The 22128-nt window shown below is 60.3% G+C and overlaps 1 protein-coding gene across 8 annotated transcripts; it reads left to right on the top strand.

Moving 5' to 3' along the window:
* Positions 1-72: 72 nt before the first annotated feature.
* USP19 (ubiquitin specific peptidase 19) lies at positions 73-21395 on the top strand. 8 transcript variants are annotated; one of them, XM_032698854.1, is made up of 29 exons: positions 101-186; positions 3081-3201; positions 3848-3947; positions 4103-4347; positions 6038-6094; positions 7206-7334; positions 7884-8017; positions 8339-8746; positions 9059-9326; positions 9461-9617; positions 9718-9789; positions 10304-10419; positions 10730-10944; positions 11231-11432; positions 11506-11639; positions 11819-11977; positions 12057-12167; positions 12335-12445; positions 12601-12702; positions 13092-13232; positions 13414-13532; positions 13758-13895; positions 13985-14349; positions 15021-15131; positions 15681-15897; positions 16222-16374; positions 16480-16643; positions 16724-16902; positions 18752-19865. In XM_032698854.1, exons 4-29 carry the CDS (start codon positions 4239-4241, stop codon positions 18983-18985), a joined length of 4305 nt encoding a protein of 1434 aa, XP_032554745.1. In that variant the 5' UTR covers positions 101-186; positions 3081-3201; positions 3848-3947; positions 4103-4238; the 3' UTR covers positions 18986-19865. The 8 variants fall into 8 exon arrangements, with proteins under 8 accessions (XP_032554746.1, XP_032554752.1, XP_032554751.1 ...); XM_032698861.1 differs by lacking the exons at positions 3081-3201; positions 18752-19865 and adding an exon at positions 21146-21395 and having other exon boundaries at positions 89-186; positions 10736-10944; XM_032698860.1 differs by lacking the exons at positions 3081-3201; positions 18752-19865 and adding an exon at positions 21146-21395 and having other exon boundaries at positions 89-186.
* Positions 21396-22128: the final 733 nt, after the last annotated feature.

The following is a 22128-nucleotide window of genomic DNA, read 5'->3' as shown; positions in this document are numbered from 1 at the left end:
GGGAACGCGCCGGCGGCCGCCCCCCACTGCGCGTCACGTGACCGCACCCCCTGCCGCCGCGCTCCCGCGTCACGTGGGCGCGCCCGGCGGCTCCCGGAAGTGCGTCACGGGCTCGGGCCTGTCTCCGTTGTCGGCCCGCTCGGAACTTCGGCGCGGCACAAACAGACCGGAGCGGCGGGCGGGGCCGTGAGTGCGGGGCGGGCCGGGCCGGCCGGGCCAGGGCGGCGGAGGGGCCCGCGCGCCGCCAGCGGCGCCCGGGCGGCGCGGGGTGAGGGCCGCGGCGGCGGCGGGCAGGGCCCGGGGGCGGCGTGAGGCCAGGATGCGGCCCGAGGGGGCCAGTGCGGCGGGGGGCGGCGGCGGCCTGGGGCGGGCCCGAGGCGGGAGGGCGTGGGGCGTGGGGTGGCAGGAGCTGCGGCGGCGGGCGCCGGGAGCGGGGCGCGGCGGGACAGGCCGAGCGCGGCAGCCCCGGGCAGGAGCCGCCGCCGTGACCTCGTGCTCTGCCCGCCCGGGGCAGCGCCGGGCCCGTCCGTGCACGCGGGCCGGTCACAGTCCTGTGCTCTCTCCCCGTGCCTGGGGCCGGGCAGCGGCGCAGGGCAGGCCGCGCGCCTACCGGCTGCTGTCTGCCCGCTCTCATCACTGCCGCTGCCCACGGCGGGGGTTGGAACCAGACGATCTTCAAGGTCCTCTTCCAACCCAAACCATTCTGTGGTTCTGTATTTGTATTCTGTATCCCCCAGACTGGGGGAGCTGGGCCTGCCCGGCTCCCCACGCAGCACGGAACTTGCTGCTCTCACGGTGTGTTGGGGAGATGGTGATTTCCACACGGGTTGGAAACATTTTGTGTGGCAGTGCCGGATGGAGGAGCTGCCCCAAGGGGCTCTGTGCTCGTTCTGGCTCCACCCGTGTGTCAGGCACGCCAAGGAACTGAAGTAAAAGATGAGTTTGAGCCTTGGGATTTCTATCCCTCAGGGGAACAAGGAACGGAAGGTGGCAAAAATGCACGAGGGATGTGTTTCTGTTTTGGAACGTGGAGGAGCCAAAAGTAAATGGAAAGATGAGGCTGGGTGGATAGCCAACCTCTGCAGCTAGCCCTGTAAAGGCCTTTGGGCACTCAGGGGGAGTGCTGCAAGCAAGAATCAGGGAGCCTCTTCCTACCAGGTGCTAAATGTGCCCCAGACATGAGGTGCAAATTGCATCTCATCGTACGCCTTCTGCTGTCCTGCCCCGAGTGTTTACACCAACACAATCTGGTGCTGCCGTGAGGAGGGGTGGCCCTTCTCCCTGGCCTCTTGCTCCCTCTCCTCTGGCCAGTGAAAATGTTTGTGCAGTCCCAGCACAAGCTGGGTTGGGAAGCTGATCTGGGGCAAGACCTGGGAGAGAGCAGTTTTGCTCTGGCTGATCTCTGGATCCTGCAGCCACATCGGCGCTCGCCCTGGCGCAAAGGCAGGGAGAGCAGAGGACAGGGAGGCACCTCCTCCTCCAGCAGCAGCATGGCCGGGCTCCCCTGGCCCAGAGGGTTGAGTAAGGGTTTGTAGGAGTGCCCAGCTCATCAGGTACTTCCCAGAGGTTCACTTGGCATCCGGCCAGGGCGGCCTTCTGCCATCCCTCCCCTGCAGTGACTCCTGGTGTGCCAACAGGAGTGGTGCCAAAACTCCGTGCCCCTGTGCACAAACGTCCTTCCTGAATGTGTGTTTCCTGGTGGCAGAGAGGCAGAAAGTCTCCCGTTCACCTGTTCTAATCCCTGAATAACCTGCCAAAACCCCAAGGTGCCTGTAGTGGCCCCAGGCTGCCATCAGTCTGGCAGCTGGAATTGGGCAGAGCTCCAGCCTCCTTGGTTCCTGCCTGCCATGAGGAATAACTGTCGGCAAAGGACCCGAGGGAGCAGAGCATTCAGTGAGGCATGAGAGCAGCAGGCTTCTCCTGGGGGAGTGACAAGCAGGCACGCAACCCTGTCTCTCCTGCTCACCCCTTCCTGGGTAGAGGCCTGTCCTTTCTCAGCGTCCAGGACTCTCCTCAGGGGTCACCCTGCCCAGCAGTTACCCTGTGCCACCCTTTTGGGTGTGCAGGAAGGAGGCAATGGAGCCTCGCTTGGCCCTGCAAAGAGCAGTCAGTGCTGCTTGTCTCCCACTCCTCCTGGGGTTTTCACCTGAGATGCAAAAGAAATACAGCAAAAAATGCTTTCACATGTTTGCCAAGCCCAGGTTACCTTTAGCACCAGGAAGCATCTGTAGCCAACCTGTTTGGGTGTCACTGGGGACTGGAGCTGAGTGGCAGCATGCAGCTGGCATCAGAGCCCAGGATGGCGAATCACAGCCACATTTCCTGCTATGGGGGCCCTCTCCCATTCCTCTGCAGTCATAAGTGCTTCTGCATCCCGGGGAGACGCAGCGTGTGTATAGCAGCTTGAGGGTGATGCTGCTGCCCCCCCACACTCTTTCAAGCTCTTTGGGACTGATGCTGGGCCCTTCTCAGCATTCCAGTCTCCAGGTGATTTTGGGTGGCAGAAGTTTGTGCCCGGTGCGTGGGCTGCACTCAGCTTTTCACTTGTGATTGTGGGGACAGGTTGGCCCGAAGTGAAGCAGTTTGGGTGCAGTGCCTGTTGTGGGACTGGCTTTGCTGGAGCTGAGGGCAGGACAAGACTGCTTTTCTCTCTGGGGTCCCTCATAGCTTGTGGCTCCAACTCCACATTTGTGGCCACTTGTTGCCTCAAACGTTTCTAGAACAAAAATGCCCTGGCAAGATGGGGCCACAGCACAGAGCTGGCAGTTTCCTCCCTCTGACCGAGCACCTCCCTCAGATGTGCCCCCTGCCTCCGCCTGTGCCCGTGTGGAGCGTGGGGTCTGTGCTGGGTACACGGGTGAAGGGAGAACAGGGTGTTCCCCAGGGCACGGCTTGCCTCCCACTGAGGGAGGCAGGCTCAGTGGAGCTGGGCTAGACCAAGATGCCATGAGGCTCAGCTCTGTGTCCTCAGAGGGAGCCGGGCTGTGGGAGGTGTGTGAATCAGCGCACCGGGGGCTGCGGCAGGCTGCCGGCGCCCGGGGGTGGGCACGATCCGCACCGCTGGGTCTGTCTCCCCTCAGCAAACCACCTCAGGCTGATGAGTGCTGCCAGGGCGTGCAGCCGGGGCAGAGAGGGAGGAAACCTTCCCAGCTCTCTGCTTTCACTGCCTCCATGGAGGAACCTCGAGTGGGACTGTTTTCGGTGGGTTGTTCCAGCTTTCCTGTGTCCAAGCTGTGAACACCTGAGGGTGAAACTGCTGAGCCAAACAGACCAGCCCTTGGGCCAGCAGCTCCCAAACACCTCAGGGGAGCTGGCTTTGCAGGGAGGGCATGTCTGACGGGGCAGGGGTGAGCGCCCTGCGTGCCCTGCCCAGCCTGACCTATCCCTGGGGCACGAGGAGTAGAGGTGTCTTGTTTCCAGGCCAGGCCCCGCTGACGCTGTCTGTAAACTGGCTGAGAGATAAATATGCAAGATGCAGTCATGCTGTTTAAGCTCCCAGCTGGTGGGCAAAGGGGGGAGGAGCCCTGCTTTTGCCAGGGAGCTTCACTGTCATCTGTCACGGGAGACTGTCCCAGGGCCTGCTCCTGCTGCTCCCCTTTCTTCCTTCTTAGGGCGTTACTGGCTCCTGTTCTGGCCCTGTTACACGGGGGCACTGTTTGACTGAAATAGCTGTCGCTCCAAGCTGTGTTGCAGGCTGCCCTAGTTAACCCCAGAGGCTCAGTTTTCCAAATCCAGGCCTCCTCGTGTCCTTGCCCTCAACTGTGCCACTGGGTGTTGTTAGCGCCAGCAGCTCCTCTGGGTCAGAGTTGCTATAGTGGGGGCCATGAGCATGACAATTGCTTTCCAGGTTTTTAATGCGTGCCACATACGGAAGACCCCTGGTTGTGTGTTGGGAGCTCTGACAGGCCCATGCTTTTGGCTGTAAGCATTGTAGCAGCTGTGATGAGGTAGGTTTCCTCACTGAGCCCTTCGTGGGGCTTCCCATAAACACTGCAGTGAAAGTTGTGTGAGGGCACTGGCCCTGGGGCAAAGAGCAGATCCTGATGCTGTTGGGCCTTCTCCACCTGCTCCTGCTGCCACGCTTGCTCTCTCCTCTCTTTAGGCCACTACTTCCTTGCCAGAGAGTTTGACCACAGAGAGTCGCCAAGATAGCTGGGCCAGGAAGAAAACGTCGCACCCCTGACCCAGACTCCATTACCGACCCCGGCGGGCCGTTTGTGTCCTCCAAACGGCTGAAAATGTCCAGCAGCACCAATGCCCCTGGCCAGAGGAGAGTGTCTCGGGGCTTGGATGATGCCACCAACAAGAAGAAGCAGAAGGATCGAGCCAACCAGGAAAGCAAGGAAGGTGAGAGCCCCTCGGCTGCGCTGTGGTGAGCAGGCCCGTGGTGTCTCGGCCCTGCAGCCTGGGAGCCTCGCAGCCATCTGCTGCAGGATAAGCAGATTTGACTAATCACTTCCTGCAGCTTATGGCAACCCGTGTGATGTGAGATCCTCTTCAACACAGTGTCCTCCCTGGACCTGTAGCCTCCTTCCTTTGGGCACTACTTAGCCTCAGTAATGCGAGGAAGGTTGGGCCTTGTTAGCTAAAGTCTGGAGTTGGCCTTAGTAGTTGTTTCTAGGCTCTGCTTTTGATTGGGTGTGACCTGCTTTGATCCAGAGGGAATGGGACTGAAGCCTATGGGTGCTCTTGCAGCTGGAGGCAGTGCTGCTTCTTTCCCATAGGTTTGCCGAGGACAGATGTTGTGAGGCGGGGACTGGGTGTACGGGGCCTGTGGGTGGGGCTAGTGCTTTAGCTTCTGAGTCAGGGCAGGGTGCGGCTCAGGTGAAATAGTTGCTGTAGAGTAATTCCTTCTGTAACTGCCATGTAGCCAATGAAAAAAATGATGCTTCAGGTGCAGGGAGTGGCTGTGTGCCTGTGGCCCTGGAAAGCTGCTTGATTTCTGTGCCTGCTCCGTTATGACTGTTGTAACCTCAAAATCACAGGGTGTTTTGTAGGCCAAGGTAAACGAGCGCCTGCTGAGGTCTGTGCTGGAGCAGCCAGGTGCAGTCCCTGATGGAAATCCCATGGTGCAGAGCGCAGCACAGCGCCATCTCTCACATGGGAGGTGTGCTGTACCTGGAACATGGCAGGGTTCCTCAGGGGCGGCCTTGCTGCCTCTCTCCCCTCTGTGTGGGGGTGGTGAGGAGCTGGGCCAAGCTGTAGATCTCCCAGGCACTGCTGCCACTATGCTTCTCACACTGCCAGCCCCACTGGCACTTTGCACCAGTGGCTGTGGTGGTCAGCAGAGGTTTCCTACTGGTTTGTAGCCAGTCATGGGAGGCAGTGATAGCTCTCTGAGCACTCTGGGGTGGAGATCACAGCTCCTGTTGCCGCTGTTTCTCTGCTCCGGGGCAAGGTGCTATCGCTTTGAGTCTCTTACCTGGCAGAACTCACTATTCTGTGGGGGTAGAGCAGGCCCTGAGACACTTCTAGGTATCAGAGGTTATCCTGTGGGAAGCAGGGATTAGATGTCAGGTTGTTTTGGTTCCCCAGTCTGATCTGGAAGAAGGTTTTGGCTGTGGATGTTGGCAGCTTGTGCAGGAATGGAAATGTTAAAGTGCAGCTGGGCCACGTGGTTCTCTGGTTACAGCAGAGTTGGTTTGAGCACAACCAAACACCAGGTTCTTTCTGTCAGATCAAGACAGGACCCGTCTGTACAGCTGGAGGCTGGTGCCTGGTGGACTGAGCTGGGCTCCGCATTAAGATGTGCCTCAAAGCAGCACTACCTGTGTGATGCAGTATTGTGTTGTTCTCACTGTGATGCTGCTTAGACTGGTGATGTGGCCCAGAGCAGCTGTCCTGGGACTGCAGGCAGGCTTCTAGGGAAGGAGAAGTGTGAGGAAGCAGTGGAGGGAAACAAGCAGCAGAAAAGACCTGCACACAGGCCTCAAGGGAGAAGAAGGTGATGTGTACAATTTTGGGTGCCAGCATGCTGGCTCATGCTCTGAGGTGACAGAATGACAGACCTGCCTGCGCTCTGCTTCTCGCCCACCAGTGTCTCGCCCTGAGCTCGAGCAGGCTGAGACTGCCCAGGAGAGGGACTCAGAGGAGGGTAAGTCGAGGTGTGCTCCAGCTGTCAGTGCATGGCCGTGGAGTGCCCTTGCCAAGGGATCTGAAGCGCTCACCTTGTCCTGGTCCAATGCTCCGGCATTGAGCAGAGCTAACCTGAGCACTCCTTTGCCTCAGCGTTTATCTTAACAGGGTGTGGCCTTCCCAGGGGTGGAGAAAGGTGCACGTGGTTGGGAAGGGCTGCCTGCAAGGAAGAGGCCCTAGGCATGAGGCAGGCTGCTTCCAGCTCAGGTGTCATGGTACCACTGAGCACAGCCCTGGGACGCCTTGCTACTGACACCTGTCCTGTTTGTTTCTGAGCAGGACATTGTGCTGGGCTGGGAAGATCCCAAGCCATGTCACCCTGTGGGCAGGGTTAGCTGGTTTCTGTCTCAGTCCAGCCTGCTTTGAGGCCAAAGTAGACCATTCTCGTGCCACAGAAGGTAGACCGAAACTGCATGAAATCAAGGTGATTGAAATCACCTTTTTTTGTCTTGATGACTTCAGGGCATCACAAGGCCAGACCAGGAGCCTGACAGTCACACAGTGGAAGTTCTACCTGCATCAGGGTGTCACTGCTGCACTGTTGTCTCCCCAGGTGCAGTGTACTTGCCCGGCTGGCCGGCCTGCCCGTGTTTCAGTTGTGTTAGCCATGCTCACCTGACAGGAGTACAGTGCTTTGGTGGTTGCAGCTGGCCTGCTTGGTTTGCATACGCAAAGGGGAAGTGGCAATTTCTGATTGTGGTCAGAGTCCACTTTGAATCCCCCAGAGTAATTCTGTGGCTTCCTCGTTCCTTGAGAAAGCAGTAATTGCTTTGTCGTTGGCAGGAGCCACCCCTTCTTCCCAGCTGCCACTGCTGCATGTGGCAATGCTGGGAGCAGGGCTGTCTTTTTGATCTCCAGTTCCCGCTGGGATTCACCTGCCCTGCCACAACACGTGCTCTTGTTTGTGGCCTGTCTGACGAGGGCAGGTCCCGTTTAATCGGCATGATCTGTGTTCTCTGTGCTGACCTCCTTAACTGAGCGTGTGTTCAGGCCTGCATTCCCCAGCCAAGGAGTGGGCACTTCAGGCTCATGCCCCAGCAAGTGGGTGACACTTCCCTCCCTCTTCCTAGAGCTGCTACTGGACTGGAAACAGAATGCCGATGAGATCATTGTCAAGCTGAACTTGGGCAGTGGAGCTCTGAAGGTGGAGGATGTAGATGCTGATTTCTCCGACACAGGCTGTGTGCTCAAACTACCAGGTATGGGAATGGAGCGACTGCTGCAGGCATTTCTCCATTGGGACTTGGCACAGCTCTGGGCCAAGCACGGGGTTGATCCAGGCAGGCATCAAACCTTTCCACCAGAGGCAATGCCCTGCTGTCATCTGGCACAGCCTCAGCCAGCAGACAGGGCCCATAGGAGAGCATTCTAGAGCTGAGGAGGGCAGGAGCTGCCCTCAGTGCCAAGGGAACAAGTGCCCACTGCTGCACTGGTGTGTCTTTGTCCCCTGCTTGCTGGGATGAATGAATCAGCCCCAAGGTATCCTTCGGAAAAGCAACTGTGCCCCTGAGGGCAGGGAGGCACAGGGCCTTCCCTCTGGGAAGGAGGCCAGCCAGATGTACAAAGCAAATTCAGGGAAGCTGGCTGGAGCCCTAGAAGGCTCCTGGAGTATGGTGGCAGCTTGCCTGCAGCCTTCTTGGCTCTGAATGAGTGCTTCCTTCTTCCTGGGGGCAGGTGAAAGGGGGCTGTGGGTTAGGTGACAGCTGCCTGGAGCACTGCCTGAGGTACCCATTCCCCTCTGTTTACAGATGGGCGCCAGTGGAGCTGTCAATTCTACGAGGAGATTGAGGGTTCCTGCAGCAAGCTCCAGTGCAAGAAGGGCAATTTTCTACAGCTTGTGCTTCAGAAGAAGATCCCACTCCATACCTGGTCTTCGCTTCTGGTGAGGAGGGGATGATGTACCTTTTCAGGGAGCTTATGGAGCGCTGGGCAGCTCGGGTGAGCGCTGAGCTCCCTGCTCTTGAGCCACCCAGGGGGAATGTGGGGCACATCTTGCATCCACAGATTGCATGAGCCAGCTTCCTTTGTCCCAGGGAGGGCTGTGTCTTTGTGCTCCTGTTTCTGCTTGCCACATAGTGTCCAGGTTCTGGAGCAGAGTCCTGGTGCACTCTGGGAAGGGAGAGTGAGGGTGAGGGGCTGGCAGAGAGCCTGAAAGGTGCTGCTACTTAAATACCTTCCCACTGTGCTGCATGGCTTTTTACAGAAAAGAAGGAAAGACGGATCCAAAGAGCTGGCCAAAGGGGCCACGTGCTGGGAGAATGGGAAAGAGAAGGCTGCTTCTGCAGAGCTGATCTCTGAAGAGCCGAGAGCTGAAGGCACAGAGCCACCAAGATCCCGGCGGGAGCCCTCCAACCCCAAGCGTGCTCCGGGAAGAAGCGAGGCCCTGGGAGGAAAAAGCCCAGCCAGCCCAGGGACACAGAGTGGCCCCAGTGCCAAGCGGGCAGTATACCTCAAAGTAGCTCCCACGGAGGAGGAGCCGAATGCCAGAGTCACCGGGAGCACAGAGCCCAGCAAAGGGCACAGCGGGAGGGCCGGGAGCCGCCGCAACGGCAGAGCCAGCCAGGTCGATGCGCCCACGGCCCTGGCGGACATTGCACTGCCACTGGAAAAGGTACCTGAGGACCTGACAGAATGGGGCACCCCTGCTCCCTTTGCCCCTGTACAAGGGATGCAGGACCTGTCCCTGCCACTGAGATGGGTTTTGAGGGCTGATGTGAGGAACTGGCTGTGGTGGAGAGGGCAAAGTGAGGGCCCTGCAGTCACTGAGCTGTGGTGCTAATGGGACTGAGCTGGGTGCGGGATGTGGGGGGGGAGTGGGCAGTGTGGAGCTGTGCCTGCCTGGCTAGCAGGAGCCAAGGCGGGTGGGCCAGGGCAGCTCAGGGGTGATGGTGTCGTGTTTCACTGTGTCCTTCTATATTGAAAGGCTGTGGCTTTGGCCAAGGAGACTGTTCCAGTGGAGATGCCACCTCTTGCGGCTACCACAGAGGTGTTCCCCCACCATGTTGCTACCTATGTGGAGAAGAGAGTCCTGCAGCCAGGCAGCCCTGCTGAGGCCTTGCGGAGCCGGGACTGCACACCTGTCCTGGGAGAGAGCTCTAAGGCCGTCCCAGTGGCCTCCCCTCCCCTGGGCAGAGATGGTGAGAAGAGGGATTGGTCCAAGGACGATGTGGCTCTGGAAGCAGCAGCTGATGGTGAGTGGCCAGAGCCCATGGAGTGAGCCTGGTCAGGAAGGTACATCTGCTCAGGACCTCTCCTGGGTCAGCTTGCAGCACTGTCTCAGCATGCGAGGAAGGTAACATCTCTCTCCCTGACTTTCCTTGATTAGAGCCAGAGCCTTTTGTGAGCCTGTCCTTTGTCAAGAATGACTCATATGAGAAGGGCAATGATCTGGTGGTGGTGCACGTCTATGTGAAGGAGATCCACAAGGAGACATCCAAAGTGTTTTTCCGGGAACAAGACTTCACACTGGTGTTCCAGACGAGGTACAAGTTTGCCTCGGGATAATGCCAGGCTGCTGCAGATCTCCTGGTTGCAGCTGGCTACTTATTTGTTCACCTCTGCTCACTTCCAATTTCTCCGCAGTGACACAAACTTCCTTCGTCTCCATCCTGGCTGTGGGCCCCATACAGTGTTCCGGTGGCAGGTGAAGCTCAGGTATGGTTCCTGTCCTTCTAATCCACACCAGGGTGAGGGAGCTGAGAGTGCAGAGCTGGAACAGGAGCCAGTCCCAGATGGTGGCTCTGTGCAGTCAATGCTTGTTTCTGCACCTGGGCGTTTCCCTTACACCGTGTTGCACTAGTGCCCCAAGTCTGGATTGCCTTGGCTGTGTGCTGGCTCAAAGGCAAGGAAGGGAAGGAAATCCTAGTGTCTCCTTGCCTGCAGTTCCCTCCCAACATGTTCTAGAGTTCTTGGGGACAGAGCCATACCAGCCAGTGTGTGCTCTGTGCTGTATGTGCAGCAGGAGGGGGCATGTCAGGCAAGGGGCCCTCTGTGTGCTCAGTGAGGCCAGGCTCAAGGGTTTCCACCCTGCTTTGCCAGGGCTGCCTCAGGATCAGTGCTAGCAGTGTCCCTACTGCCTGGAGGCCATGGCTTTGCCTTGCAAAGGCTTTGGTATGTCTGAGGGTGCTGTGGGATCTGGGGCATCCCTGACTTGCTGCGTGTCTTGCAGGAATCTTATTGAGCCGGATCAGTGCACATACAACTTCACAGTGTCTCGCATCGATGTCTGCCTGAAGAAACGCCAGAGCCAGCGCTGGGGGGGGCTGGAGGCTCCAGCCACACGAGGTCTGCACCCTGCCTTGTCCTGCCTGCCACCCCAGTGGGGCACGGGCTCTCCTCACCACTGGCAGCTGCCGGTTGGTGGTGGATCCTCCAGCATGGGGCTGTGGGGAAGGAGAGGGGCTGAACGGGTGCAGGTAGGAGGGGTGTGGGGCAGGGAAGCCCAGTGATAGGGGAAGGGCACTGCTGTTCCCCTTGCTCATGGGATAGAGGGGTAGGAGAGAGCCTGTGTGTGAGCATGGACTGAGCAGCTCAGCTCCGCCGTGGGCAGCGCGAGGTGCTGCTAACCACAGGCCCACCCTTCCCCCTTTTTAAGGTGCAGTGGGTGGTGCAAAGGTTGCCATGCCTACAGGCCCTACCCCTCTGGATAAGAACCCTCCAGGCAGTAACCAACACCCCCTGTCCAGCAAGGAGGAGGCCCGAACCAGTGACAAAGAGAAGCCACGTGTGGAAGATGGGGGTCTGGATGGTGTGGCAGCCCGTACAGCCCCAGAGCACGTGGCAGTGAAGCAAGAGCCACACATCCCATCGGTGAGTGGGGCCACACTGGATCTGACCTGGGTGGAGAAAAGAGGGATCCCGCCTCCACAGTGTCGCTCTGGAGACTGGCAAAGTATTCCTGGAGGAGGAGGTGGCACTCCTCAGTCATAGATGGCAGGATTAGGGGCAGCAGTTGGCCTGTCTGTCCCAGTCCTGGTGGGAGATATTGTGATGGCTCCAGCCCCTTCTGAGGGGTTTCTTGGGCTTTTGGGTTCCTGTGGTGTTCCCAGAGAGACCCCCTGAGCACATCACCCTGACACCTACCTCTGTTTGGCAGCCTAAACCAACGTGCATGGTGCCACCGATGACACACAGCCCGGTGAGTGCCGAGAGTGTGGAGGATGATGAGGATGAGGATGAGAAGAAGAAGGTCTGCCTGCCTGGCTTCACAGGGCTGGTGAACCTGGGCAACACCTGCTTCATGAACAGTGTCATCCAGTCCCTGTCCAACACCCGGGAGCTGCGTGACTACTTCCATGGTGAGCCCACGTCGGGAGCCCGGCAGGGCCTGGCCACTCAAATGGTGCACCCTCACTCCTGCATCTCTTACAGATCGGTCCTTTGAGTCGGAAATCAACTACAACAACCCTCTGGGGACGGGGGGACGCCTGGCCATCGGCTTTGCCATGCTGCTTCGGGCGCTGTGGAAGGGCACACACCATGCCTTCCAGCCCTCCAAACTGAAGGTAGGGCTGCTGGCACTGGCACTCCGCAGCTGCTGTGAGTCCCCAGAACTCCTGTGTGGGCACCTGCCTGCCCTGCTAGTGCCACAGAGAGTTGGGTGGGTGCAGCCAGGGTTTGTGCATGGGGCAGGCAGTGCTGCCGGGGGGCTGCTGGCCAACCCTGACTGCTGTGCTCCCTGCAGGCAATTGTGGCCAGCAAGGCCAGCCAGTTCACTGGCTATGCCCAGCACGATGCTCAGGAGTTCATGGCCTTCCTGCTTGATGGCCTGCACGAGGACCTCAATCGCATCCAGAACAAACCCTACACAGAGACTGTGGACTCGGATGGGAGGCCTGATGAGGTGAGATTGTCCCTCCCCAAAGTCACTGGGAGAGCAGCCTGGGTGGTTTATCGAGGTGCTGAGCCCTTTTTCCCCACAGGTGGTAGCTGAGGAGGCTTGGCAGCGACACAAGATGAGGAACGACTCGTTTATAGTAGACCTCTTCCAGGGCCAGTACAAATCCAAGCTGGTGTGCCCAGTATGTTCCAAGGTAGGGCAGCTCCAGATGTTCTGTCTCTGTCCATGCTGTACCAGCAGCAGGCTCCTGACCCTCAGAGCGCACAGGGCAAGGCTGGATCTCAGATCCACTAGATGTGCTGCCCCGCTGACCTCAGCCACAAGCACTTCCCAAAACTGAGTGTGCTTTTGCATCTGCAGGTGTCTATCACCTTTGACCCCTTCCTGTACCTCCCCGTGCCTCTCCCACAGAAGCAAAAGGTGCTGACTGTCTACTACTTTGCAAAAGAGCCACACAAGAAGCCCATCAAGGTAAAGGACACCACCTACCCTGGGGATGGAGCCTGAGAGGGCTCCTGGAGGTGCCCTGGCCAGCTGGTCTTGTGCCAACAGGCTAAGCCTTGTGTTAAGTAAGGGCCCACATGCCTTGGTGTGGTGTGACTGATGTGGCACTTTCTTGGTGGCAGTTCCTCGTGAGTATCAGCAAGGAGAACTCCAGTGCCATGGAGGTGCTCGAGTCAGTGGCCCACAGTGTGCGTGTGAAACCAGAGAACCTGCGCCTGGCAGAGGTGAGAGTGCTTAAGCTGGGGAGAGTGCTTAAGCATGGGAGTGAGCCATGGGCTGCTCTTGTGGGTGTCCTGGCTCCCACAGCCCTGCAGGGAGTATGGCCACTGACAGTCACTTGCCTATATCCAACATGTCTGTGGGATGGATTTTGTCCATGGGTGGCAGTGTCATGGGCAGGGTGCTGCCAGGCAGATCCCTGCTCCAGAGGGCTGGTCAACTGCAGTAGGGCCCAGGATGTCCCTCTTTCCCTGGTGAGATGGTGAGCTGAGGACAGCATCCCTGAGCTGCTGCTGTTCCCACAGCTCACTGTGGGGCTGAGGTCTGTGGCTGTCTGAGGAGGGGATGTGTGGGGCAGCCCTCACACAGCCACGCTCCACTGCTTTCCTGGCAGGTGATCAAGAATCACTTCCACCGCATGTTCCTGCCGTCCAACTCGCTAGACATGGTCTTGCCGACAGACCTGCTGCTCTGCTTCGAGGTGCTGTCCCCAGAGCTGGCCAAGGAGCGGGTGGTGGAGCTTCAGGTCCAGCAGGTAAGAGGGGATATTGGGACTTCTGGAAGGTGTGCAGGGAGGCTGAACCACAAGTGGGACTGAGCCAGAAGGGCAGAGCTGCACACAAGGGTGACTAGCTGCAGCAAGAATGGATGCCCACTGAGGCTGCCTTGTCCTGCCCTGATGCCCTTCCCTGTCCAATGGGTCCTTTCTCCTGCAGCGTCCACAGGTGCCCAGCGGTCCCGTCGCCAAGTGTGCGGCCTGCCAGAAGAAGCAGCTGCCAGAGGATGAGAAACTCAGGCGCTGCACGAGGTGCTATCGAGTCGGTTACTGCAATGTGTGAGTTGGCTTGGTGCCTGGCAGGGGGGAGGGTCTCCTGCTCTGAAAGGCTGAATGGTAGAACGTGGCCTAATGGGGGAAGGTGGGATGGGTCTGGCCTTTGGGAGGGAACCAGGTGGGCTTGCGGTGATCCCCTTATCCCTAGCGCACCCCTTTTGGCCCTATGCTGCTCCTGCCCAGGTTGGTCATGGCTGCTGGGTTCAGCAGGGGCCGTACGTGTTACAGGGCATGTCAGAAAACACACTGGCCAGACCACAAGGCTTCGTGCCGCCCCGAGAACATCGGTTTCCCCTTCCTCATCAGCGTGCCGGAGTCCCGCCTCACCTACGCCCGCCTGGCCCAGCTGCTGGAGGGCTATGCAAGGTGAGAGTCGAGGGTAGGAAGGTGCTTCTGCCCTGGAGCTGAGCTCAGCCCTGTGCCTGGCCAGCTCTAACTCCCACCTCCTTGCCCAGGTACTCGGTCAGCGTGTTCCAGCCTCCATTCCAGCTAGGACGGATGTCACCGGAGCAGGGGCTGCAGCCTGTGCACTCGGACAAACTGGAGCCCCTGGCCAAGAGCAGCTGTGCAGCAGCCACCTCTGCCTCTGAGCTGGGGGAGGGGGACAGGGCTTCCAGCCTCCTGCAGGAGCCCCCACTCTCGCCAGCTGTGCCTGAGCTACACCCAGAGATGGGGGACACTGGCACTGTCCGGAGCAAGGTTCTGACAGCCAGGAGTTCCCTGCTGAGCTTGGATTCGGGCTTCTCTGAGCACATGGAGTCACAGGGTGACAGCTGTTGTGAGAAGGAACCATCCTATGAGAGAGCCGTCAAGCCAGAAGGTAAGAGGTGCTGCAGTGCTAACTGTGTCTGTGTCAGGAGTCCAGGCAATTCTCCCTCCTTGGGGTGACCTCCCACCACAGCATGTGTTCTCCTCTTGAGAGCTTGCTCTGGAGGCTCCTGGGGACACAAATGAGGCCGTGGGAGCTGTCTTTTGGCAGTGTTGCCTCACCTGAAATGCCTTCCTGCCCACGCTCTGCCTTGCCCTGGCAAGGTGCAGGGAGTAGAGCAGAGACCTGATGAGGAGAGAGGCTGGAGCACTGTGTTGCTGTGGGAGGGGTGGGAAGGCAGGGGCTGGCAGAAATCTTGAGTCCCGTGGGAGCAGGGCAGAGCTGGTGCGGGCTGTGAGCCCCCGGGGGCTGTGAGCAAAGCACTTCCCTCGCTCTGACTCAGCTGCATGGGACCAGCCTCTCGCTCTCGGCTGCCTGGCTGTCACGTTTCCAGACACTCATCTCAGGATGGCAGCAATGTGCAGTGAAGGGGCAAGGCAGGCAGAGGAGCACAGCTTGCCAGGGGCAGGCGCCTGCTAAAAATAGTCAAGGACACGGGGCACGTGGTTGTGTCCCTTCAAGGCCGTAGCATGTGAGGTGGGGGTGGGGGCACTGCAAATTCTTGGCCCCTACGCAGGGCAGACAGGCAGTGCCGCCACAGATCTGTCCCTGCCTGTTCACAGCTGCCATCCCTGGGTACCAGCACACTTCAGACTCGCTGAGTGCCCGCGCCACACAGTTCTACATCAATAAGATCGATGCTGCCAACCGAGAATACAAACTGGAAGATAAAGGTGAGCCCTGGAAACCACCACCTTCATCCCTTATAGCCTCTGGCAGGCTGGTGGATCTGCCTGGCCAGGGTTCCACAGCCTCCCTGGCACAAGGTGAATGCAGATGTGATGGTGGCCCAGATTGGACAGTGAAAGCTGCATCTGACACAGGGGAGGGAAGGGCTCTGCTGCACACAGCCTCTGCCTGGAAGCTCTTCTTGGGCATGACATTCCTGCTTTCCTCAGCAAATAGGTCAATTCCTTCCAACCACCTGTATCCGCAGGGGGTCTGTGATCTCTGGGTCACCTCTTGTCTGAGTGGGATGCCCACACCCAGTGCTGGCTGTGTGAGTGCTGTTGATGAGATGGGCTGTGCCAGCTTTGTGCCCTGCTGGCCAAGGGGTTCTGCTGCCCTGGCATGGTGAACCTGGCTGGGAGACACCTACCTGTCTGGGAACACTGTGTGATCTCTGTATCGAGCTGGGATGGACAAGACTGCTCCGAGCCCCAGCAAGGGTGCCTGATCCAGCCTGGTAGGGCCAAGTGTGTGAGGTCTGTGCCCCTTCACAGGTGACACACCCCTGGAGCTGACAGACAACTGCTCCCTCGCCCTGGTGTGGAAGAACAATGAGCGCCTGAAGGAGTTTGTGTTGGTGGAATCCAAGGAGTTGGAGTGTGTGGAGGACCCAGGCTCAGCCAGTGAAGCAGCCCGGGCTGGTCACTTCACCCTGGAGCAGTGCCTCAATCTCTTCACCAAGCCCGAAGTCCTGGCCCCAGAGGAAGCGTGGTGAGGAAGGCATCAGGGTGGGTTCCAGCCCACAGGCCCAGGCAGCAACGGGGGTTTCCTAGGAGCTGCTTGGGCCTGCCTACTGTTTCTTCTGGCAGCCAGGAGCGCTGGGCTGGCCTTCCCTGTGCGCTGGGGAGGGCAGCCGTAAGCCAACAGGGAGCAGTGCCAGCTCTCTGCAGGACTGTGCTGGCCTGCCCTTGATGGAGAAGGCTGAGCCCTCCTGCATCCCCTCTGCCAGTCCCACATGTGGGGACCCTGGGGCTGGGCTGTGCTGTGAGGCCTGAGGCTCTCCCCATGCCAGTAACGAGCACACTCTTCCTTCAGGTACTGCCCCAAGTGCAAGCAGCACCGCGAGGCCTCCAAGCAGCTGATGCTGTGGCGGCTGCCCAACGTCCTCATCATCCAGCTCAAGCGCTTCTCCTTCCGCAGCTTTATTTGGAGGGACAAGATCAATGACATGGTGGACTTCCCTGTCCGGTGAGAGCCTGGGGGATGACGTGGCCGCTGCCTGTGCTGACCTGCAGCATGGCCTCTCCCTGCCTAACACTGATTACCCCTGACTGTCCCTGTGTCTCTCCTCAGGAGCCTAGACCTGAGCAAGTTCTGCATCGGCCGGAAGGGTGAGCAGCAGCTGCCTATGTATGACCTGTACGCTGTGATCAACCACTACGGAGGCATGATTGGGGGGCACTACACGGCGTACGCCCGCCTGCCCAACGACAAGAACAGCCAGCGCAGCGACGTAGGTGAGGATCTGCCACCCTTTCCACTCCCCTGCTGCTGCAGGTATGACCTCTCTGTTGGATTAACCCTTCTCTCCTCTCAGGCTGGCGGCTCTTTGACGACAGCACAGTCACCACCGTGGATGAGAGCCAGGTGGTGACCAGATACGCATATGTTCTCTTCTACCGCCGGAGGAACTCTCCCGTGGAGAGACCCCTGCCAGGGCACCCCTCAGACCATCGCACTGAGCGCACCCCCTCTGCCGAAGCTGCTGCCAGCCAGGTGAGCACTCGTGTCCCTTTCAACACTGTTTGAGCTACAGAGCCTTGAAACGTGCCCAGGTGCCCATGTGCAGGGCCTGGCCCGTCTCTGTCCACACCCATGGAACCTTGGCACAGCTGTGGTGCAGTGCCTGCACCCGTTTGGTACCAAAGAGCTTGCACCAGCCAGGCATTGGAGCCTGTCTTGCCTTATTGTCACTTGAGCTTGGTACAGTCCCTGTCCTGAGAGATCACGAGAGAGCTGGTTCCCGTCATCAGAGTGGGAAGCGCTGCGGGGAGGGCATTGGAAGAGGCAGAAAGGGCTCAGCCTCGACAGGGTCTGCACTGAAGGAGGGTTGTGAGCAGTGCATTAAGTGCTGGCTGTGCCAGGGAGCAGTGAGAACCTGCCCTCTGCAGCCACTTCTGAGGCAGAGCGGGGGACACTTTCTGCTGGGGCCCAGCTCGGGGCCAAGCTAGGTGCAAAAAAGGCAAATACCAGTGCTGAGCCAGAGGCCTGGCAGCCTTCACAGGGTGCTGGAGAGAAACCTGCTGGAGAAACTGTTGTTGGGTGGCCTGGGAGGGAGGGGAGGATGAAGGGAGCAGGGCTGGGCCAGATGGCAGGGTGCTCTCAGCGTGCAGTGGCAGGGAATGGTTGGGCTGATCTTTGTTTGAATGTCAAAGAAAGGCCCAGGCTGGGGCACAGTACAATGCCCACCTGGGCAGTCCCCCTGCATCGTTGTGCTGCAGACTTTCCCTCTGTGCTCCGCACTCCTGTGGCCCCACAGGATCTGAGGACAATGCTCAGCTCATCTCTGGCATGACTGCACGTGTGTGCCCTGAGGGGCCCTTCTGGCCTGGCCTCCCTGTCTGTCTGGCTCGTGCAGCCCTTGACCCGGTGGTGGTTAGGCATTTTGGCTCTGCCATCTGGGGACAGGAGCTGCCCATCCCTGAGGCCGGGGAGGCTGTCTGGCATGTTGGTGTTCACCTGCCTGGGCTGTTCTTGTCCTGGGGGACTGCACATGTCCTGGAGCAGCAACACTCGCTGGGGGCGGCCTGAGCAACAGGAGAGCTGTGCTGCTCCTCACACACCAGCAGTGGGAGCCTTCAGGGGCCCAGCTGGCAGTGAGGCCCTATGGCACTGGGGCTCATCGGGTCCCCTCGTGGTAGTGGGCCCCTGGCAGGGCTGGATCCCCTGCAGCGATGGGATGCATTCGATCCCACCGGGGCTCAGCAGGTCCCAGAGCACCTTGGACCACCTGGACCCTCCCAGGCACAGGGTGCCCTCCAAAGACCTGCACCCCGACTGGCTGCTCTGCATGATCACGATCACCGACATGAAGGGCCAAGCTGTGACTGGCTGCCTGTGGATAATCCTCCTGGAAGCTGGGCTGCAGTTGGTTGTCGGAGCATTCCCACCCACCAAAGCAGAGCTGTGACTGGCTGTGCTGTGACTGCACCTCCTGCTCCTGCTGCCCCAGCTGGCTCTGGATTGGCTGTCATCCGAAAGATCCTGTTGGGATCACAGAAGCTGGGCTGTGATTGGCTGCTGCCTGCTCCCTTGCCACCTGGACCCACCAACACCAGTGCATCTGCTCCACCGGGATCCAGCTGCCTGCTTCATTCCCTGCAGTCCCATGAAGACCCTGCCCGGCAGCTGCCCATGCTCCCTCCTGCAGAGCCACCCACCAGAGCACCACACACCGGAGACCCTGAAGAGCCGCGGGGGCGGGCGTGACCGCGACGGTGCTGCATGGGGAGGCGGGCTGGCTGGGCACGGGGCTGGGCTTGCAGGCAGCCGCCTGCCCCGGGGGATGGAGAGGGGTGTTGCCCATTGTGTTCTCCAAGTGCTGACGCAGGTTTCCACATCGCAGGCTTCTCTGATCTGGCAGGAACTGGAGGCTGAAGAACAAGAGCTGCAGCTTGAGGCGCCCCAAAGGCCTTCAAGAAACTCCTGGAGGCCCCGTGGCCAGAAGCGAAGTCCAGGCACCCCCCAGCACCCTGATGAAGGCTGCGTCAGATACTTTGTCCTGGCCACCACGGCCGCAATTGTGGCTCTCTTCCTGAATGTCTTCTACCCACTCATTTACCAGCCCCGCTGGAGATAGGCACAGGCGCATGGCCAGCTGCGGGAGCAGGGCCGCCAGGGCTACGCGACCAAGACATCGGGCAGCAGGACAGAAACCTCCGTGAAGGACTCGCCAAGGGAAGCATGGGGCCGTCGGCTCCTGCCTGTCTGCTCTGACATCTCCTGTGCCAGCTGGCAGGACTGTGTGGCCAGCCTACTGCCTTGCCAAGGCGCAGCCCAGAACCAGGAGCTCCTCTGCCCTCCCTTACTGAGAATGGGGCAGACCTCATGGCTACCTGCTGCACAGGAAGGGACATTGCTGCTGCAGCGCAGCTGGGACCTGGGAGGCCCATGGGCACATCGACTATCTCTGCTTGGCTCCCAAGAACGAACTGGAGACCTGACGAGAGGCTGCAGCAAGGGCAGGATGCCCTGACATGGGTCCTGGCTGGTCGCCCCTCTCAACTGTGCTGCTGCAGGAGTCTAGAGTTCCCTCTGGGCTGGCGCGACCCGTGGCTCCTTGGCCAGCCCAGTCTGTCCTGCCAGCTTCCCGCTGAGCCTTCTGATGCCAGCTGCCTGTGCACCAGGAGTTGTGTGCACTGCACTCCTGTGCTGGGGCTGAATGGGCTTGTCACTGAGGGCTTGTGTGCTTCCCCGCTCAGCCCTGGATGGCTGCTGGGGAGGGAGCCTGGCAATCTGGACTGGGGTGCCCATGGTGAGCACCTGCCTCTGGGCTGTTGGCTCCCACTAGTCCTTGGGGCTGTGGACTGTCAGCATTTGGGGATGTTGGTCTCTGCCAGAGGAGTGTGGTGCAGCCCCTCATTTGTGAGGGGACTGGCTGCCCATGCTACGGGAGAGGCGTGGGGTCGGGGAGCACAGGTAGGATCTCAGTGCATTAATAAAGCCAGGTTTTCCAAAGAGATGCAGCATCCCTGTCCTGTGTGTTGGAACTTTCACACAGAGGCAGGGACCCTGCACTGGGGTCACCTGAGGCCACTCTGTGGCCCAGCTGGCACCAGGACTGTTCCTTGTGCTCTGCTGGGTGCCTGGTGCACCCTGTGTGGCAGCGAGCTCAAGGGAAAGCTCTGCCTGCCAGTGCCATGAGGCACAAGCTGGGCTCTGGTCCCAGCTGTGGGGCGGTAGCCCTGTGGGACACGTGCGGGGCATGGGCGTGCCCAGCGGGGCCGGCAGCAGGCACTCCCCTGGGACTGGAGCACAGGCTGCAGCTTCAGTGGTGTCTGACATTGAGACATGTTGCCCTTGGCTCAGCGTGGCTCAGACAGCTCTGGCATATTTGGGTGTGCAAGGTGACTTCAGAGCCCTGTGACTTTCTTTTCCGTCTCTGCTACTGTCCTGCTGGCAGTGCCCTTGGCTGGCTTGGGAAGGATGCTTGGCAGGGAAGGGTTTCACCTGCATTTTAGGTTGGGGCTTGAGCCGAACCCCCCCCACCTCTGTCCCACACCCCTCCTCCACATGTGCCGTGGTTTATTCCCCGCCCAAGCAGGTCCCAGCCAGGGAGCCCCGGCAGGGCTGTGCCGTGGTCATGAGGTTCCTGTCCTGGAACAGTCGCCTCATTGTCTGCAGCCCTGGGTCTCGGCGGCTTCCCTCGCTCGCCCACGGTGCTGGCCTCGTGGGGCTGAGTCAGTGCCCGGCGCCGGTGGGCTGACCTCTGCTCCAGCTGGCGCTGGCGCCGCGGGGTTGGGGCCCACAAGCTGCTGCCTGCACCTGCCTGCCCTCACCGGCGGTGGGTGGCCCCTGGCAAGGCCCGAAAAGGTGCTCTCAGCCCTGGAAATCCCTTCTGGTCCTGCGCTGTTCCTCGGGCCCCCAGCAGGTGCTGGCAGCCTGCCTGTGTCCCCTCGCTGCTGCCTGTGCTGAGCTGTGGGGCTCTCCTCCAACCGGCACTGGCTACAGCAGCCCCGGGGCAGGAGTGTGCTGTGGCCTGGCTCTCCTCGAGCGGGCAGGTTGGGGTTGCCTCCGGGGGCCCTGGGCGTGCTGCTCCCCCCTGCCCTGCTGTGAGGGAGCTGCTGCTCTCCCAACCCTGGGGCTGCACATGCTGCATGGGGTCTCTACCCCAAGGGGCTGTGTCCCCCCAGGCACCCCTCCAGCCCCCCCAGAGCAGGGAGGGAGGTGGGTGGGCAGGGTGCAAGTCTCCCTCTCATGCCCTGGTCGTCTCCCTCTCATGCTCCCCTTCTGCTTGCAGGGACTGCCCCCGGTGCCGTTCGGATCTGGCCTGGCCCCCGAAGGAGCCCCGCCGCTGGCTGCGGAAGGCCTTCCCGAGCGCTTCGCCAGCCCCGCCGAGCGCCCGGCCCCCTCCTACAGCAGCATGGAAGAAGTCGACTAGGGTGTCATGGGGTGCCTGCCCCGGGGGTGCGGGCCGGGCCAGGCACTGGGGGGTGGGGGGACGGGGGGAGGTCAGGGTTTGTCCTGCGCTCATTAAACTCACTGAATTCCACTCGCCTCTGCTGCCTGCTGTCCTCTGGGACCTCTGGTCCCTGGCAAGGCCCCCTTCCCCCCCACCAGGGCACCACGGCCCCAGTGTGCTGCTGGCTACCCAGCAGCCTCCTGCTCCAGGTGCCCTTGTGCTCTGTATCCCTTGGTGTGACTTGGTGGTCGCAGTCCCCTAATGTCCCACAGGGACCAGTGTTTCTTGGTGCCCTCCACTGCCGGCTGCACTCTACAGCAGTGGAGGGACACAGTGTCCTCTGGTGCCTGCTGCCTCTCCTTACGCTCTGCCACTGACTGCACCCTGTTGTCTCGTGTCCCCGGTGTGATCTTGCCACCTTAGTGCCTGGTGTCCTCTGCTGTGTCCTGGTGCTGGTGTGGTGGGACTTGCAAGTCCTGGTGTGCACTGAAGTGCTCCGTCTCCTGTTCGTCCCCGCACAGTGTCTTGTCGCCTGCTGTCCCTTGTGCCCCCCTCCCTGGTGTCCCCTGGTGTGCCTTATTGCTTGCTGTCCCTAGCGCCCCGCTCCCTGGTGTTCCCCGCTCTCCCTAGTCCCCCTGTCCCCCGTTGCCACTCTGTCCGTCGCTGTCCCTAGTGCCCGGTGTCCACTCGGCTGTGCTCTGTCCCCCGGCGCCCCCCGCCTCGCCCCCGTGCCGGTGCCAGAGCGTCGGGACTGCAAGTCCCGTCAAGCCGCGGGCGGTTGGCGCGGCCAATGGGGCTCGGGGGGCGGTGCGGCCGGTCGC

Source organism: Chiroxiphia lanceolata, chromosome 11, assembly GCF_009829145.1.
Source record: "Chiroxiphia lanceolata isolate bChiLan1 chromosome 11, bChiLan1.pri, whole genome shotgun sequence".
Taxonomy (NCBI): domain Eukaryota; kingdom Metazoa; phylum Chordata; class Aves; order Passeriformes; family Pipridae; genus Chiroxiphia; species Chiroxiphia lanceolata.
This window is presented reverse-complemented; position numbering and strand designations above follow the sequence as displayed.

What these genes read in the sequence shown, in the direction of transcription:
- USP19 (XM_032698855.1), top strand. Translation starts at nt 4,239, where the DNA reads ATGTCCAGCAGCACCAATGCCCCTGGCCAGAGGAGAGTGTCTCGGGGC. An exon ending in GCTGCGTGACTACTTCCATG is followed by an intron (nt 11,433 to 11,505) that starts GTGAGCCCACGT and finishes CATCTCTTACAG; the next exon opens with ATCGGTCCTTTGAGTCGGAA. An exon ending in TCCAGCCCTCCAAACTGAAG is followed by an intron (nt 11,640 to 11,818) that starts GTAGGGCTGCTG and finishes TGCTCCCTGCAG; the next exon opens with GCAATTGTGGCCAGCAAGGC.